This window comes from Humulus lupulus, chromosome X (assembly GCF_963169125.1).
Source record: "Humulus lupulus chromosome X, drHumLupu1.1, whole genome shotgun sequence".
In the NCBI taxonomy this organism is placed as follows: Eukaryota; Viridiplantae; Streptophyta; class Magnoliopsida; order Rosales; family Cannabaceae; genus Humulus; species Humulus lupulus.
This window is the reverse complement of record NC_084802.1, coordinates 22,637,109-22,655,652: the sequence shown is the minus strand read 5'-3', so window position 1 is coordinate 22,655,652 and position 18,544 is coordinate 22,637,109. Positions and strand designations below refer to the sequence as shown.

Sequence of the window (18,544 nt, the reverse complement as noted above, 5' to 3'; positions counted from 1 at the left end):
TGCCTTTTGAACTTCTCAAACCAATTTTTTGCTGGTCCTGTAAGTGTGGCTGGGAACAGCATACACCTGTGCTCGTAACCATCATTGCTGGCTCGCATAATGGTGTTGAACGTGCTCAGATGGCTGTAGGGATCTGAGTTTCCGTCAAATGGCGAGACATGAGGTATCCTGAATCCCTAAGGGAACGGGGTGTTAGAGATATGTGGGCCAAAAGGCTTGAGCTCTTCATCAAATTCTTCATCCTTGTCCTTGCTATGCTCGTTCTGTAAAAGCCTGAATGCTCTCTTTAGTAGTTCAATCATTTATTGGACTAAATCCATTGGAGGTCTAGCCTGGACCTGAGGGGGCTGGTTATCATTAATAAAAACTCCAGCTCCCTGTCTCTGTACAGGGTTATACACTGGTTGTTTGCGGCCATTCAGATGGTCTCGCAGATCTAGGTTTGGGGGATTGTCTCGACCCCGATTGTGGTTTAAGTGTTCCCGCAGATTAGGGTGATTCCCTCGATTCCCCGCACACCTCGATTCCATGTTGTAAATTCTCATGGACCGAGTGTAATCCGAACTTTCACTTACTGTAACGACCCAAAATTACTAATATGGCTTAAAAGCCTTTATTAGTGTGCCAGGAGGGCATAATTGGCTTATGTGTGAATTTATTGATTTAATGCATGATTACATGATAAGCATGCTTGCATGCTTATATGAATATAAATGTGATTAAATGTTATACTTGTGAGAACTACATTATTATGTGGGTAAATCTGCAGCAGGCGACTTGAGGCGATCCTAGGGAGCTAGATAGCGGGAAAGTCACAACGGGGCTTAATGCTTGACTTTGGACAAGTCAAGGGGTATTTCAGGTATCGGGTGGTTATTTAGATTACCGGGTTATGAAAATAAATAATTGGAGATATATTCGAGGTTAGGAAGTCTAGGTGGGAATATTGGAGAATTTTACCATTTTGCCCTCGGGGACGTTTCCAGTACCCCGAGCCTTGGGATTAACTTGATTGCTTAAGGATAGACTTAAGAAGATTTCAGAAAACAGTAGAACAAAATAAGACCGACTCCTTTCTCAGCCTTTTTCTCTCTCTTCTCTCTCAAGGAAAAACTCTGAGAATTTTGGAGGAATTGGTGGAATTTGAGCTGGGATTTCAGAATAATTCAGAGGGGAAATTAGAGGCTAGCTCAAGGATTATTCTGGGAACATTTAATCAAGGCTAAGGTAAGAGTTAAACTGTGTTTTGAAGTTAGAAACTTTGAGCTTTTGGTTAAGTAATGAGGTGATTGTGATTTTGATGTTAAGGGCAGAATTAAGGTGGAAAAAGCTTGGGAATTGACTTGGATTCTCCTTAGAGAAGTGGTTCTGCAGCTGAGGTAAGCTCTAATCTAAGGTTTAATGGCTGAGTTATAGTGTTTTCATGGCTGGGCTTTGTATTCTTGAGTTAGAAAGTTTCAGTAATTGAAATGGGTTCTTGATGGATTTCTAGCCTAGGTTTCAGCTGGGTTGTGTTGTTGGGATCTTGTGGGAAGTTTTTGGATAATTGAGTTGTGGAATTGGGGTAGTTTTGAGTGAGTTTGCATGAGGTTTGAAAGTTAAAAATGGAGGTTTTTCTGGGTTCGAAGGGGTCGGGCCGCGGCATAGTTCTTGGTGAGCCGCGACCCTTCGAAGCTGATGTGTGCTGAGGAAGAAGGGCGGGCCGCGGCATGGTCTAAGTAGGGCCGCAACCCTTAGCTATTTTTGGGCATTGGGAGGTCTCTGATTGGGGCCATGCCGCGACCCTTAAGGGATTATGGGATTTTGAGATTCTAGGCTTGGGAATTTAACCTAGGGTGCCCGAGATTGAACCTTTTACCATGTTTGGTGAAGTTCAATGTTCCGGAGACTAGAACTTTGTCTAGAAGCTCATTTAAGATTGTTAATGGTATCCTTTTCTTGGTTGTGACTAGGTGCTAAGCTAGGGCTCGGGGATCGGATCGCGCTCAAGGAGCATCGCTCGTAACTAGTTCACTTGGAAGCCAAAGGTAAGAAAACTGCACCTGGTTGAATATCTGTAATGGGACTAAGGGTTCCCTATTGTGTATGCTTGAAAGGATGGTATTATGCCATGCAAGCTAATTAGTGAACCAACGGCCTAAGGGTTCCAAGGGTTACACTAGCGCACAGGGCGCGGCTTGGCCACTGGTAGCCGAGGACAGCTTAATATGCACTGAGCTCGGTTTAAGCGGGCCGGAGTCAGTGGGATAAACAGAGGGTGCGGCCTAAGTTGTCGGCCCTGATTATTATGTGATATGAATGTTATAAGTGATTGATTGCATCCATGATTCTGAATATATGTTGAATGATTAATGTGGATTATTTGATGAGAGTTCATGCTTAGTAAATTTACTATTTGTTATTATTCTTGTGTTGCTCATCATGTTTTCTTGCTGGGCCTTGGCTCACGGGTGCTACATGGTGCAGGTAAAGGCAAGGGCAAACTTGATCAGTCTTGATTTGGAGAGCTCTGCGAGCGGAATGTACATGGCCAGCTGCTCAGCCGCCACGGTTGAGGTTTAGGCAGGGACGCAAGACCCATAAATTGTTCATTTTGCCTTAGTATGGCTGATAGTTGTCTGTATTTTTGGGAGTCTGTAATCCAACTTTTAAACTCTGTTTCTTTTGGGATCCCATGTATATAATCACTTAATTATAAGAAATGAAACTTTTGAGACCAAAACATTTTTAACCCTAGCTCATACTTGTTTAGTGACACGTTTTTAAATTAATGACTTGATTAGCAAGTCTTGCACCTTTATAAGTACACAGTGTAGCGGTCTTGGCTATCCAGGGCGTTACACTTACATAGCTCATAGCTCGGTTATTACGAGGTGGGTCCCCAGCTAGCCTCCTTGTCCTAGCAGTCTGTGATCTTGACATTTGGCTTTCCGCAGGCTGAGGAGCCCTGCAATCTCGGGTAGCTTCTCTTTCATTTCCTTGTCCATGCCTAGCCTGTCGATTTCCATCTCGATGTGCAGGTCGTGGAACCTCCTAGACTGGAGAAGGGTGTCTTATTGGCAATGGTGGGTGTCTTATGGGTGATGGTGGCTGCCTCCCATTGCCGAGCCTAGAGGGTCCCGAATTCACCTGGTCAGGCTCCGGATTGTTTTGCGCAGAATCATGATTCGGGTTCTGAACCACTAAGGGGGCTCAGTTATTTCCCGTTTCTGTTTGTGTTTCTGCAGTCGGGTCGGTAGTACCCTCAACCCGGTTACTCCTCCTGGGCCTTGGCCAAACTGGCTGAGATGCTGGTGGCGGCACCTGTTCCACCCTCCTGGCGGTCGTGCTCCCACGAGGACGTCCCCTAGGCTCTGAGGAGGTGCCTGGGCGCCAGCAGCGTGGTGGCTAACTCTTCGTTGCACTTTGTTGCTTCTGCCAACTGTTTGCGCAGTTGGCGATTTTCAAGTTCCACAATTGGAACATATCTTTTAGGAATGTAATACATATCGTCGTCAGGCTTGGGGGCAGGTGGCCCTCGAGAGTTGGATGAATCACTCCTTTCTTCAAGATCTGGATCCACCATGGGCTGCTTTCCAGGTCGTCGTGGGTAATCTTCAACATGAGGTATCTGCTCCTCATGTATATTGGGCATTGGTCGCTCACCCGTACTGGGGTTACTCGCAATGGCCATTGATGATTTGAGAGGCTTTCTGACTAAACAGGCTCACGTCTTGTTTAATAGCTCTCAATGAAAGCACCAAACTGTTGACACTGTTTTTTGTCAACTTAGAAAAGAAGAGAAATTAAACAAAATATACTAGAGGAAACAAATAATATGGACACGATTTTTTACGTGGTTGAGCAGTTAAAAATCTGCCTAGTCCACGAGTCTGTGTTATTAACTTCTTGGAATTCTCTGATAGCTTTCTGGAAGCAATTGTAAAGAGTTTTCCCAATATCAATTTCTTTGTCCCTTACAAATGAATTGTCCCACTCTATTTATAGAGGGGTTTATCGAATCTCTTCCCATAGATTTCGGAGAGTTATTCTTCAAATCAATTAAAATAATGCCATTAAATGCATACAATTATCACGTACGCGTATATATCCCATGATATTTGGGATTTAATAACAAATTACATATAATCCCTTAAACATAGGGATTTTACAACAATAAACACGTTCATACACAACTGACGAGCTTGGATGCTAGATTCACACGCCTTCGAGACCGTTTACATATTGCGAGCTCGTCACCTTGGTTCGCCTATGTGTCCCAACAAGTGATGTTGACGAGACCATCCTTTTCGAGCTTACAATACTCGAGCTCGAATCGTCTTGTCTGAGGGCAGGAAATAAATCAAGAAATTTATACAAGTGTTGAACCATTGCCATTGCGAGTTGTGAGCCTAACTTATAACCTCGAAACACCTCCGAGACTACGTAGTTCCCGAGCTCACCAATCTGACGTTGTCACTTTTTGCTTAGCGAGACTATCTCTGTCTTGCTGATCACATGAGGATTGTCTTAGTTTCGAGCTTACACCTTACGAGCCTGAGTTTCGAGATCAAAATTCCTATTCTCGAAACCTGGGTGTAACAGAAAAAATTGAATATAACAACACATTTTTTAAGCAAAATGATTTTATTTTTGTTCTGAATTGTTAGTTTGGTAAATTATTTATGATTTCAATTGAGAAAACTTTGACCAAAATCGGGTCTAGGGTTCTATTTGAACCATTTTACAAAACAAAGGGTTCAAAAAGTAATTTGTCGAAACACAGGATCCAAACAGGTAACGAGACAAAACACATGGTCCAAAAATGTATAAACCCTAATAATTATAGCTACTACCTTCAATAAAGTAGAATAATTTATTAATATTTAAAATGAATATATTTATTAATATTAAAATAAATATTTATACAATTACTCAAAAAATAAATAAATATTTATACAAGTTTATATCGAGTTAATTGAAATTAATGTTAATAACTATATGTTACAATATATAGTTAAAGATAATCATAATATTATTATTATTTATAAAAATTTAAATTAAATTTATAAATCTTTTTTCCAAATATGTTAATTGAAATTATATTATATTTTTGTAAATGTTAGTTACAAAATATATTTCTTAATTTCTAGTTTTAAAAACTTTTTGTTACACCAAGATTTTGAGACCAAAGATTATGACCTCGAAAACTGGATTCATCAAGTATGAGCTCGAAATATATGAAACACATTGCATAGTCCAGAGGTAAAACCCCCGAAGTAAAATGGCAATCTCGAAGACGTAATTTCAGGATTCTTTCTAGGCTCGAAATGGCATGACATCGGGATACATCCGTTATCAAGTGCCTTAAGATTGAGCAGCCCAAGCTTAAGAAGTGCAAGTTTGAGTGTGAGAGCCTCGATAGTATTTATTTGCTCCGAGCAGGTCTTGGAGTAAGATGGCAAGTTCGTAACAAGTCCGTAAGTCTTGACAGTCACAATGTTGATCGCTGACCTCGAAGATCCGAGGAGTCACCTAAGATAACCCGTTGTGTATGTGTGAACATATTTATTGTTGTAAAATTCCAACATTAAGGGGATATTATTTAACTTGTTATTCATTTCCGGGTCTTCAGGGGACGTTTCCTTGTATATTGAAGATATAGCATTTAATGTCATTATTTTAAATTGATATACAAAATATCTTCCCGAAATATGTGAGAACGGACTCTGTAACATTCCCTATAAATAGAGAAAGAATGACCATTTGTAAGGGGATCGATAATCTGAGATCTTGAGAGAAAACTCTGGGTAATTCATCCTTGAAGAATTTCCAGAAAACTCTAAGTTTTAATAACACAAACTCGTAGACTAGACAGATTTAATTGCTGAACCACGTAAAAACCTCATGTTCCTCTTTACTATTCGTTCGCACCGTAGTTTATATTGTTTAATTGCTCTACGATTTAAGTTGACGAAAAACGGCGTCAACACTTTTGTTACAAGAAATATTTTTTTAATTACAAAGTAGTCTATAATTTTTTTGTCGAAATTTTTTTTTTCCCTACTCATTTTTCTATAAATTGTGCAAAAAAATGTAAAAGTTATTTACTAAAATGTAACATATGTTTACGTGTGTGTTATAATATAGTTGTTGATAGTCACAATATTATTATTTGAATATTTTTATATTAGATTTGTAAATCTTTACTACAATCATTTTTTATGTTAAAATTATAAATTATTTTTTGTAAATGTTAGTTACAGAAATATACTTTTTAGTTATAAAATTAGTTTTGTAAAATTTTGTTATAAAAATAAATTTACTTAGTTAAGAATTTGTCTATAACTTTTGTTTACAAAAATGCATTTTTATAATTAATATTTTTATCAAATATTTACAAATATGTAACAAATGTTTAGAAAAAGTTTGAAGTATCCATACAAATAATTATAAATATACGCTACCTTCAAAAAATTACACAGAGATTAGTAAAAAGAAAGAAAAAAACAAGAATAAAACTCATTAATTGATGAACTTTATTTTGTCGTGTACTCATGAAAAACAAACATCATTAATTGATGTAGTTTAATTATATTGATGTGATATAATAATATTTTCTTTTCATTTTTTTATTTTATATATTTAAAATAAATGTATTATTAATATTAAAAAAATATTTATACTGGCATAAATTATTATATTTTTAATAAATATAATCTATTTTTATATTAGTAGTTATATATTTTTTCTAATATTTGTTACTTGTTTTAGGCCATCTTCAATCACAACACCATATTTGCTGTTGCACCATCACCAAATATGATAAAATTTCCGCATCTTATTTTTTCCCATTCCAACCATAACATCAAAAATTACACCAAAAAATATATTCTTCATTATTATATTATTATTCTTTTACATAATTGAATACTTTTTATTATTATATTATTTTACTAAAACCATCACAATTATTATATCAAACTAATTATTTTAATAAGATGAAGTTATTAATAATTTGACAAAAATATTTAAATTATTTAAACTCCACTAATTTAAAAAAAATCATATTAAATTTACTGAAATACATATTACATTACTAGAGGTAAGAAAAAAACTGTTACATTTAATTAACTCTTAAATAACACGTAGATAGATTGATTAAATTGAACTAATTCTCGGAGTTACCATGCTCGTCCCATAAGTGTTCAATTAATGTATTTCGAAGTTCAATATGAGCTTCTTTATCCCTAATTTTTTTATGTCGAGCAAGGAATTCTTGAAACCGAGTATCATCATCACCTAGCATCTCCACTTCTGGATTTTGCACGTCGACTCGTTCTTCAATTGTTGCATTAACATCACGTTCATCTTCTATTATCATATTATGCATAATAATACAAGAAGTCATTATATCATGTAACACTCTCTTGTTCCATAAGCGCGCTGGTTCTGCCACGATTGCAAATCTTGACTGCAATACTCCAAATGCGCGTTCTACATCTTTTCTACATGCTTCTTGTTTCATTGCAAAAAACTTTTTTTTCTTACCACGTGGATCGTGAATGCTTTGAACAAGAGTAGATCATTTTGGATATATACCATTAGCTAAATAATAACCCATATTATATTCTTTACCTTTGATGACATAATTAGCGGGTGTAGCAATACCTTCAACAAGATTAGCAAAAAGATGGGATGCCTCCAGCACATTAATATCATTATTAGATCCTGGTAGACCAAAATATGCATGCCATATCCAAAGGTCATAGTCAGCTACAACTTCAAGAATAATGGTTGGGGATCCACTACGACCGGCATATTGTCCTCCCCAAGCCGTTGGACAATTTTTCCATTTCCAATGCATACAATCTAAACTACCCAGCATTCCTGGAAAATCACGGCGTTCACCAATGTGGAGTAGCCTTGCAAAATCATCAACGTTAGGTGATCATAGATAGCGAGCTCCAAACACCTCGACAACAGCACGGGAAAATCGCTTCAAACTTTCTAAAACTGTAGATTCTCCAATTTTTATGCACTCATCGGTAGCATCTGCCGGTACACCATATGCTAACATTCGAAATACAGCTGTTACCTTTTGCAAGCCGGACAACCCAAGTTTACTGAGTCTGTCCCTTCATTGGAAGAAGTAATTGTCATGCCTTTGTATAGCATCAAATATACGAAAGAATAAAGGACGACCCATTCGAAATCTTCGTCGAAACATCGAATCATTAAACCAGGGATTTTCTGCAAAATAGTCATTGAAGAGATTGCGATCAGCATTTTCCCGGTCACGGTTGATAACTATATGACCAGGAATTGAGCCCCGGCATGACCCATCGTTATTGAGGTGTTGAGTGATGCAAAAATTGTTGTTTGCAGTAATTTGACATACTACTTGATTTTCTAGATCATCATAATAATCATCATCTGAAGATGAAGAAGATGATGATAAATAAGATTAACTGCCATAATAAGAATTCATCTTTTATCAAAGCTAATTTGTGTGTGTATTATGGTCTGCATGATATCCATATTTTATAGTGTACATAATCTTATCTTTAATTTTTCAAAATTTAAAGATAAGAATCTTGACGAATTGATTTAGACCGTGGATTACTTTGACTATGATCTCAACCGTTGCACTTGAAGATAGGATATCTTATCTTATCTTATCTCTTGGCAGTGTGTTGTCAAATCATATTTTAAAATTTAAAGATAAGAATCTTGACGAATTGATTTGGACCGTGGATTACTTTGACTATGATCTCAACCGTTGCATTTGAAGATATGATATCTTATCTTATCTTATCTCTTGGCAGTGTGTTGTCAAATCAGATTTTAAAATTTAAAGATAAGAATCTTGACGAATTGATTTGGACCGTGGATTACTTTGACTATGATCTCAACCGTTGCATTCGAAGATATGATATCTTATCTTATCTTATCTCTTGGCAGTGTGTTGTCAAATCAGATCTTTATCCAATTTTTACATCCCTATATAAGTGCATATTACTCTTTGAAGAAGACCACACACCTTCAACATATTTCTGAAACACTTATATTTTGCTCCAAAATGACTTCAATTCGTACTGCGTCATACTCGATTGAGAAAGATATGAATTTATGCCATGTGTATCTTGACGTGTCTCAAGATCCTGTCATAGGCAGATACCAATCAAAAGAGAAGTTTTGGTCAAGAGTTGAAGCGAAGTATCACTCGTCTGAAAAGTTTCTTCTTCGACCTAGACCTGTAAGATCTTTGCAAACTCAAATGACGACCATTCTTACCGCGGTTGGAAAATTAAGGGGATGCGTTAACCAAATTCAAAATAAAAATCTCAGTGGTGCTTCACAATAAGATATTGTGAGTATATATTAGTATACTTTATTTATAGTCACTAACTTTTTTTCAATTTTTATTCACTTCATTCTCTTATTTATATTTGAACAGTTAAATCAAGCGAAGATGTTATTAGCACAAGATCCAAAATACAACAGAGGATTCAAATTTGATCATGTGTGGCCGATCCTTAAAGATATTGAGAAATTTACAAATGACAACACTAGTGCACCAATTAGAATCCAAGAAGAAGATCGTAATTTTACTTCGCCCCAATCATATTCTCATGGTGTCCAGTCATCGGCATCAGCATCCACTGGTATGAATTCATTTGATCTTAATGTGAATGACGATGAAATTACTACTAATTTAAGTAAACGACCTATCGGTGTGAAAAAGGCAAAAGAAAAACAAAAAAGTGATGACCAATTTAAAAAATTAATGGAGCAAAATCAAAAGCTTGTCGAAGTTATAGAAAAGGGTAACTCAGCAAGGAATGAAATTCGACGACAGAAGGTTGAATTGGCTAAAATGAAAGAAGAGAATAAAATACTATTTACGAATTTGAATTCTACATCCGATCCAGATTTTCGCCAGTTTATTCAAAATGAAAAGAGACAAATTTACAAAAGAAGAGCACAAACATCTAAATATGGTGAACAAAGAGAAGGTTCTCAATATCAAGGATCCCAACATCGAGCATCTCAGAATGAAGGATCTCGATTTAATGAAGCTCACAGAGAAGGAGCTACAGATGAAGGCCAAGGATCTGAGACGAACCTCCCAGGAAATTTTAGTCAATACTTTGATTATCTTGACAGAACGAAAAATGATTTCCCAAATTATTAAATTATTATCGTAGTTTCTTTTTTTTAAGATCTATGTCATTGCTTCCGATTTATGTTTGGTGTATTTCATTTTACCTTTATAATGTATGTTTTTTTTTAATGAATGTATGTTTAAATTTGTAATGTTTTAATTGTATTTTGTTAAGTATTTCTTTAATTATATGTCAATGTTAATTATTATTTTTTATGAGTGTATTATAAAAATTAACTAAAATTGTGTAAAAAATACATATAATTATGATATATCTAAATTGCAATTAAAAACTTCCAAAAAAATAATTAATCTAAGCATTTACAATTTAACTTAATCAAAATAAATTAATTTTAAACTTAAATAATATATATATATAAGATTATTAAAAAAAAAAAAAAAAAGATATATGCCGTAGCTACAGTACCCCAGCATATATGCTGGGGTACTGTAGCAATTCAGCATATATGCAGCTGCCATTGCCGTGGGTTGGAGGAGTAAAAAACAGCAAATATGAGGGGATGCTATGGTATATGCCGTGGGTTGGACTTGCCCTTGTGCAATCTAACATTTTTTGTATATTAGTTACAAAATAAAATAGTATCTTTTAGTAAGAAACTTAGTTTTATAAATTTTTGTTACAAACATGTACTAAATTCACAACTTAATTTTATAAATTTTTGTAACAATCATGCTAAATAAATTTATAAATATTTATGTAAATCTTAGTTACAAAAATAAACTTTTTGGTTGTGAAATTAATTTTGTATACTGTTATTACAAAAATGTAAAACTTGTTTAAAAAAATATTGTATTTCTCCATTATATGTATTCAAAAAAGTATTTTTATAAATAATGAATATCTTAAATTTGTATTTTTAAGTTGTATAACATAAATATGAATGTTCATGTAATTTTTTGGTACAATATTGTAACAATATGGAAAAATATAATTTTTTATGTATATTATGGTTATGATTTCTTAACTATAAAATATTTTTTTAAATATTAGTTACAAAAATATATTTCTTAGTTGTAAAACTATATTTGTAAACTATTCTTACAAAAATAAAAAAAAATATTAGTTACAAATTTGTTTGTAAGTTTATCTACAAAAAAAATCTACGAATCTATAACTGTTTTTTGTAAATGTTATTTACAAATATGTAACAAATATTACAATTTTGTAATAGATATTTACAAATTTGTAAATGTTGATTACAAAAAATTGTATTTTACCATTTTCATTTACAATTTTGCCACTTTGTATTTATATTTTTGCCCCTCTATGTTTTTATCTAAAAATTTTATATTTTTGTAATGTACTGTATTTTTCATATTTTTTTTTTAACTTTTAGTGTATTTTTTGTAAAATTCCCAAAAAAATTACTACTATTTAAGTTGTCTTATTTGATGCGCCACTAGCCATGACCCATAACAATTAAAGAACATGTCCAATTATAATGAAAATGAAAATTGGCTCCTCAAATCTATATTTTCTTTATTTAAAGGAATGCAAAATGTGTAAATAATCTATAAAAAAAATATCTAATTTTAATTAGATTGAATCCAAATTTTCAAAATCAAAATTGGATAAGACGATTAGTTAAAATTCAATATAATTATTCCATCCAATTATTTTGGGAATTTTACATTTATATACCTAAAATCCAAAGTATTTAAAAATACATTCAATTTAATTATTTACACAAATATCAGTGCCATGTAAGCATAACATACCATATTTTGAAAAAAATTGGGAAATCCTGTTTCTTGAATTTTTTTGTTTTTTCTGGATTGTAAAAAGTTACTTTTTGACTGCTTATGATACCATAAGATACCAATTAGTCACTTTTTTTTCTTCTTAAAAGCTTTATGTTTAGATCATATTATTTCAGTATCTTTTGGTTACCTCCAAAACTTATTTGTAGACATCCTAATATATCAATTACTTATCTTTATGTTATATTATGATATCTTATTATTTAAGATACATTTTGGTAACCTTCAAACTTATTTAAGAAATTAATAAGTTGTTATATAGTATAATAAGTTATCATATAGTTTATTAATCAAAATTAATTTAGTATACTACACGTTAAGTTTTAAATGAAAATTTTTAATATATTTTTTTAGTCACTCATGTAATTTACATGTCTTATTATTTAAGACACTTTTACATTACATTCAAGTTTATTTTAGAAATTAATTAGTTATCATATAGTATAAACGTTACTCCTATAATTTCACGTTACCATGAATATCTTATTATAAAATGATATTATTTAGTATGCTGCACAATTACTTTTAAACGCTACATTTTTATTGCTTTTAAAATCATTTAAGAAATCATTTGGTTATCTTTTGATATATGACTAATTTTTTGGGTATGCCAAAAATTTAAAGCAACCAAATGAGTTACCAAAAAAAATCATCTTATGCTCTATTTAAAAGTTACCAAATAATATCCTAAAAATCTATATTAAAAAAGTTACTTCAAATGTTTCTAAAATAGCTTCAAAGTTGTTTAGAATATTACATGGTATATTTTAAATGTAAAACAAGAATACAAATTTAGGTATAATAAATTTTGTTTAACTTTAAAATTTAGTTACATTTTTGTTAATAGATATATAAAAAAGGAAGGGTAAATAACACTTGGGGTCCCAAACTTGACCAGTTATATCACTTAGGTCCCTAACATTTATTTTATAGCAATTAGATCCCCAACGTTTATTTTTTGGCTCACTTAGGTCCCCAAAGTTATATTTTATTAAATAAATCATAATTTATAAGGGTAAAATAAGATTTTAACAATTTTTTTTCTCCTCAAACCCTTCTTTATTAATTAATTATTATAAATTATGTTATTTTTGGTAATTGACCTAAATATTCTTTTGAAATATAAAGAAATAATAATAATAAAATATTTTTTATTATACTCTAAATATATAATATATCAATTATTTTATCATTTTTAATAAATTTTTTTTACATATTTTAAATTTTAGAAGCATGAAATTTATTAAAGGTGTTTTTATCTATAACATCATTTTTTTTCTCACATACGTATTTAAATTCCTCATAAATTGTTAATTTTTTTTCCAATTTTAAGCAATAAATTATAAAAGTGGAAATAATTTTTAACAATTTATGAGGAGTTTAAATAGAAATGTGTATGGTGAGAAAATATTAAGATATAGATAGAGACACCCTTAATAATTTTTATGTTTGTAAAATTTAAAGTATATAAACGTTTTATTAAAAATAATAAACTAATTAATATATTAAATATTTTAGAAGTATGATAGAATGTATTTTTTATATTATTTCTTAATATTTCAAGAGAATATTTAGGTCAATTAAAAAAAAATATTTGGTAATAAAGATAAAAAAAAAAATAGATGTTATTTTTTTTAAATCTTATTTTACTCTTATAAATTAGGATTTATTTAATAAAATATAACTTTGAGGACCTATGTGAGTTATAAAGCAAATGTTGGGATTTAATTGCTACAAAAAAAAATGAAGACCTAAGTGATACAATTGGTAAAATATGAAGACTCCAAGTGCTATTTACTCAAAACAGAAACTAAAAATTTGTTTTTTATTATGTTCATTTTCTCTGATGACGGTAAAAAAATATATACTTTCCATATATTAAAATGATCACATTGAGGAGAAGGTTGCGATGGTAATACTCTCGAGCCTAATCGACAAACGATGAGTCAGAAAAATATTTTTGAAATTAAGGAAAAGAGAGAAAGAAAGGTAAAAAAAAGTGAAAAAATGTAGAGAGGGGAAAGATATCCGTAAAAAATAAAGTAGTAACAATATTTTTTCTCTTTTAAAACATTATATTATTTAAGAAAACTATATATAAAAAACTATAAAAATGTAAATTAAATAAACAATGACATTTTTGTAATTAAGTTAGAAAAAATGTTGCCACATGCAAATTTTTTATTATTTTGGGTGTGTGTTTGGAAAACACCTTATAATTGTAATTAATAATAACTGGAGATAATGATTAGATTTGACATATTATTTAATTAGATAATTACACATTAATTATATAATTAGAGGTAATTAAAATATTTCAATTCTTAATTATACTTTCTAATTTTTATGAGACCCATAAAAATTGAATATAATTACATAGTATAATTACTAATATTTTTAAATAATAATTATTACATAATATTTTAATGTTTAATTATTAATCATCGTGCCAAACATTACAATATAAATTGATATGTAATTATCACTAGAGTATAATTAATTACACCATGAATTCGAAACAAAGGGACTAATACAATAGTACACTATTATAAAAAAATTAATATTTTTATAAAAATATTATTGGTTAATATGATATTGTAATATGGAAATGCACACACTAAATTTTAAAAAAAAAAAAAAAAACCAAAGTCCCTCTCTCTTTCTCTCTCTAACACATTTTATTTTAACACTATTGGTGTTCACTGAACGTTGAAACCTTTTCAAGAAAAACAAAAAAGAATGTAGAAGAAAAACGCACAACACAAATGTTACAATGTCTCAATCCCCAAGTCCCTCACCTCTCTCTGCCTCTCTCCTCGCACCATACACCCCCGCCTCCGTCTCCGTCTCCGTCTCAGCCGCACCTCCGTCTCCATCTCAGCCGCCAGCCCCTGGCTTCTCTCAGGTGACCCCCTCATCGCCAAGAACGATTTTCAGTTTAGCTTTTTTGCTTGATCTTCTTCTTCGTTTTGTTTAATTTACCTCTGAGAATGGCTTGTGTGTTTCTCTGCTTCTATTGTGGTTCGATTCTCCTTATTTATTTATTTATTTGTATCGGATGATGTTTTAACAAGATATTAAACAAAAAGTTTAATGTGTGTTCTTACTTCTCATAATGATTTTAGCTAATCGTGGATTGCATTTACATTAATACATACAATTTTGCCCAATTTTCATCTAGGGTTTCTAAGAACTTTCAATCCCCAAAAATCCCATAAGGTAACGATTCTCCATTCTTATTATTCATCATCAGATTCTTGTTCTTGTTGATATAGTGTGATGTGTTGGTATGAGTTTTGAGGTGTAAATCTAGTCTGATTGTTGCCAGTGGCAATTAAGGTCTTTTATTTTATTTGTTTCTGAAGTTTAAAACATCTTTTTGTATGTTCAATTGGGACTGGACTGAGTGGGAATTTGGGTTCTTTCTCTAATGTTCTCACTTCACTGATTCTTTCCTTCTGTCACAGATTGATGATAATCAAGGATTATTACCATTTTTTTTTGGCTTCTTATTTAGGATTAATGCTTTCATTTGACGTTGGTTTGCCCGTAGTATTGAGAATTTGGAAAAGGAGTTTAGGGAGAAAAAAAAACATGCACATGGAAAAGTAAATGATTGTGCTGAAAGATTGTTATATATACGCGTGTTATATTTCTTTTGATGTTCTTGTATAAAATGTTGTGAACGCAGATTGATTATCTTGTTGCAGGGTTGTGTATTTATCTTATTGTTATTTTCTTAGCTGAATTAAGAGTTTATATTGTTATCTATCATCTATAACCACCGAGCTATTTCCTTATGGTGTATTGAAAATATTTCCAATTGAATAAGCTTAGTTTGAATACCCATGAAGAATTGTCATTTAGGTATGATTTTCTAATTAAAGCCAAACCATTGATTGTGCTATATATTTGTATGTATCTGTGTTCAGTAATTGTTGCATAGTACTTTTACTTTTTGATGAACGTATCCTGTCATTTAGCATCTATCTAGTTCTATTTACAATCATCAGATGAAGTATTTACCCTGTTTTTACATGAACAAGGCTATAAATGTTTTATCTTTATATTAATACTAATTTTGTTTTCAATTTTGTAGAAATAGTGGCTGGTATTGGTGATATCAGAATTGAGTGACTATCTTCTTCACTAGGAATTTTTATGATAGTTATATTTGGTTTGTTGGATTTTTAGAAAGTTTCTTCTTTGTCATTTTACCATAAAATGTTAGGCCTCACCGCCCGCCTCATTCCAACAACACATTTCCCGATACCCTCAGGACTAAGACCATCTCTTTCTAAACTTCCACACAGAGGTAATCTTGATTTCCACAACGAAAACCGAAGAAGAAGAAGACCCACAACACTGGTGGCATTTGCAAACAAAAATGACAAAGAGTTGAAGAAAGATTCAAGCGAGAGAGAAGAAAATGACGGAGCCAATAAAGGAGGAATCAGCGATGATGATGGTGATGAATCGGGGAAGGAGAATCGCCGGACTATATTCAGCGGTATAAGATGGGGAGATCTAGTGTTGAGCCCTGATCCCGATAACATATTGGCCGTCGGATTAACGGGGCTGCTGACATGGGCAAGCGTTCAGGTACTATGGCAGCTCTTGTTCATCTCCCTAGCCATTCTTCTTGCTGCTGTTAAGTACTCTCTCATCGCTGCTCTACTTATTTTCATTCTCATCACTCTTCTATAACTTTGTAATTTTTCTTATTAATACAAAAGTTTCTTTGGTTAGTGCTGACATGATCCCCAATTACTTTGGCTTTTGACTTTTTTTTTTTCTTTTAGATTTCAGACTCCAACATCAAAACTTCTGTCAATTCTCCCAACATAGCCTTATCAGTACTAAGTGATTGTTTTTACAACCCACGAAAGATGTCAAATTTAAAAAAAAAAAAAAAGGGTTAGAGAACCAAGTACTGAATAACAACTATCTGGAGAAGTTGATGTTTACTTAGGAACAATCTTCTTTTATATGTGTTCAAAACAAAAATGAAAGATGAAAATGATTCCAAGATGTTATTTGCAAAAATCTTCTCCTTTCGTCAGATTATCATTCTTACATCAGGGTCTGTTTATCAACATATTAGCCTTTTGGATACTATATACAACACATAAACCGGTATCTGTTGTTTACTCGAATCGAATCTTGTTTGGAGCTGGTAAGGTACCATGTTACCCACCTGGAAAACCAAACAAAAGTCATTAATAAATTGTGCGAAAAATTGTTGTTAAATAATATGATTTAGCAGCAGCCTCTATCATCTTTCGACGTTTCCAATGTTGTTTCCTGCGTAGATTTTCAGAATAGGAAAGCAAGACATATATAAAAGGGCTTACTATTACTCTTTGTTTGGAAAGCATAGAACGGAAAACTAGCTGGATGTTATGTTGTTATTACAAAACTAATAAGCTTGCAATAGGGGTTCAAATAACAAATTGTTACTCACTGTTTCTCTCTGCTACAATGCAAAATACCACATTAACAGATATTTGAATTTTGTTTAATGTAGTGAGTGATTTACTACGTTTTCCTAAAATCCTCAAATTCAATTGAAGCCATAATGTTTGGACTTTCCCATCGGTTAAACACTGAGAGAGAGAGAGAATCACAAAGTGTGCATTGAAAACACATATGTAAATTAATCTAGTGGAATAGTTATAAATAAACATAAACGAACACATTTCTCAGGCAAACATAGTAAAAACAGTCGCTACATTAAACAAAAGTGGAGTGGTTAAATCAACAGCAGCATTAAATTCAAGCTAAGTACATTTACAAGGAGCAAACTACACTTCATTTGCTGTTTCTAATAAAATGTATGTAAGGTCTCCTTTGTTACTTTCCTCTGATCAAACTCAACTAGTTAGTTAAACTTGTTCTTGGTAAATCCCATTCAAGTTAACATGGAACTGTTGCATACCATCACCATGCATATCGGTGAACAATGAAGGCCATTCATTCTCAAATTGTAGGTGCACACACAGTATGGTTATGTGATAGAAATTACAATATGTGAAGGAGACATTAGTATAAATATAAAACTAAATGACTAAAATATAAAGAAAATTATACATAAAAAGTACTATAAAAACTTTTTTTTATCCCGAATAGTCTTGTGCTGAAAAAAAAACGAGAAAAATAATTTTGTATTGAGTTGATCCTTTATTTTAGAGTTTTTTTTGTTCGAATGATTTTCGAACTTGGTTAGTAATAACATTGTTTGTGTTGTACCCAATTTCTGAGCAGCATATTCAGCTCAAAGGACGTAATAAAAGTTTAGCTCGGGATTGGCTTGAAAAATGAGAAAGTATATAAATAACTAAATCAAATTAGGATGATGCTAAATATGAACTCGTGGTATAATTGGTCGGATGTTGGAATAAGAATGTTAATATTTATGAGGTTTACTCATGATATGCTTAACAACTCGCATCAAAGCATGAAGACAGCTCGGCTGACATCAGGTCGAGATGTGGTCTAGTTAATAATTTTGGTACAGAACTGTCACCTCGATGAAGATGGGCTCGATATTAGACATTCAATTTGAGCGCGTGCATGACTCGACAATAATTCAAATTAATATCTATTTGAGTAGTT

At 32.3% G+C, this 18,544-nt stretch overlaps 3 protein-coding genes across 4 annotated transcripts; 2 read left to right on the top strand and 1 right to left on the bottom strand.

Moving 5' to 3' along the window:
• Positions 1 to 7,150: 7,150 nt before the first annotated feature.
• LOC133805616 (uncharacterized) lies at positions 7,151 to 7,507 on the bottom strand. Its single transcript, XM_062243791.1, has one exon. The coding sequence runs from the start codon at positions 7,505 to 7,507 to the stop codon at positions 7,151 to 7,153; it is 357 nt and encodes a 118-aa protein (XP_062099775.1).
• Positions 7,508 to 8,669: 1,162 nt separating this feature from the next.
• On the top strand, positions 8,670 to 10,324 carry LOC133804548 (uncharacterized). The gene has a single exon (XM_062242703.1). It carries the CDS (start codon positions 9,455 to 9,457, stop codon positions 10,175 to 10,177), a length of 723 nt encoding a protein of 240 aa, XP_062098687.1. The 5' UTR covers positions 8,670 to 9,454; the 3' UTR covers positions 10,178 to 10,324.
• Positions 10,325 to 14,617: 4,293 nt separating this feature from the next.
• On the top strand, positions 14,618 to 16,677 carry LOC133803925 (uncharacterized). 2 transcript variants are annotated; one of them, XM_062242071.1, is made up of 3 exons: positions 14,697 to 14,834; positions 15,111 to 15,148; positions 16,029 to 16,677. In XM_062242071.1, the coding sequence occupies exon 3, from the start codon at positions 16,154 to 16,156 to the stop codon at positions 16,634 to 16,636; it is 483 nt and encodes a 160-aa protein (XP_062098055.1). In that variant the 5' UTR covers positions 14,697 to 14,834; positions 15,111 to 15,148; positions 16,029 to 16,153; the 3' UTR covers positions 16,637 to 16,677. The 2 variants fall into 2 exon arrangements, with proteins under 2 accessions (XP_062098054.1, XP_062098055.1); XM_062242070.1 differs by lacking the exon at positions 15,111 to 15,148 and having other exon boundaries at positions 14,618 to 14,834; positions 16,243 to 16,677.
• Positions 16,678 to 18,544: the final 1,867 nt, after the last annotated feature.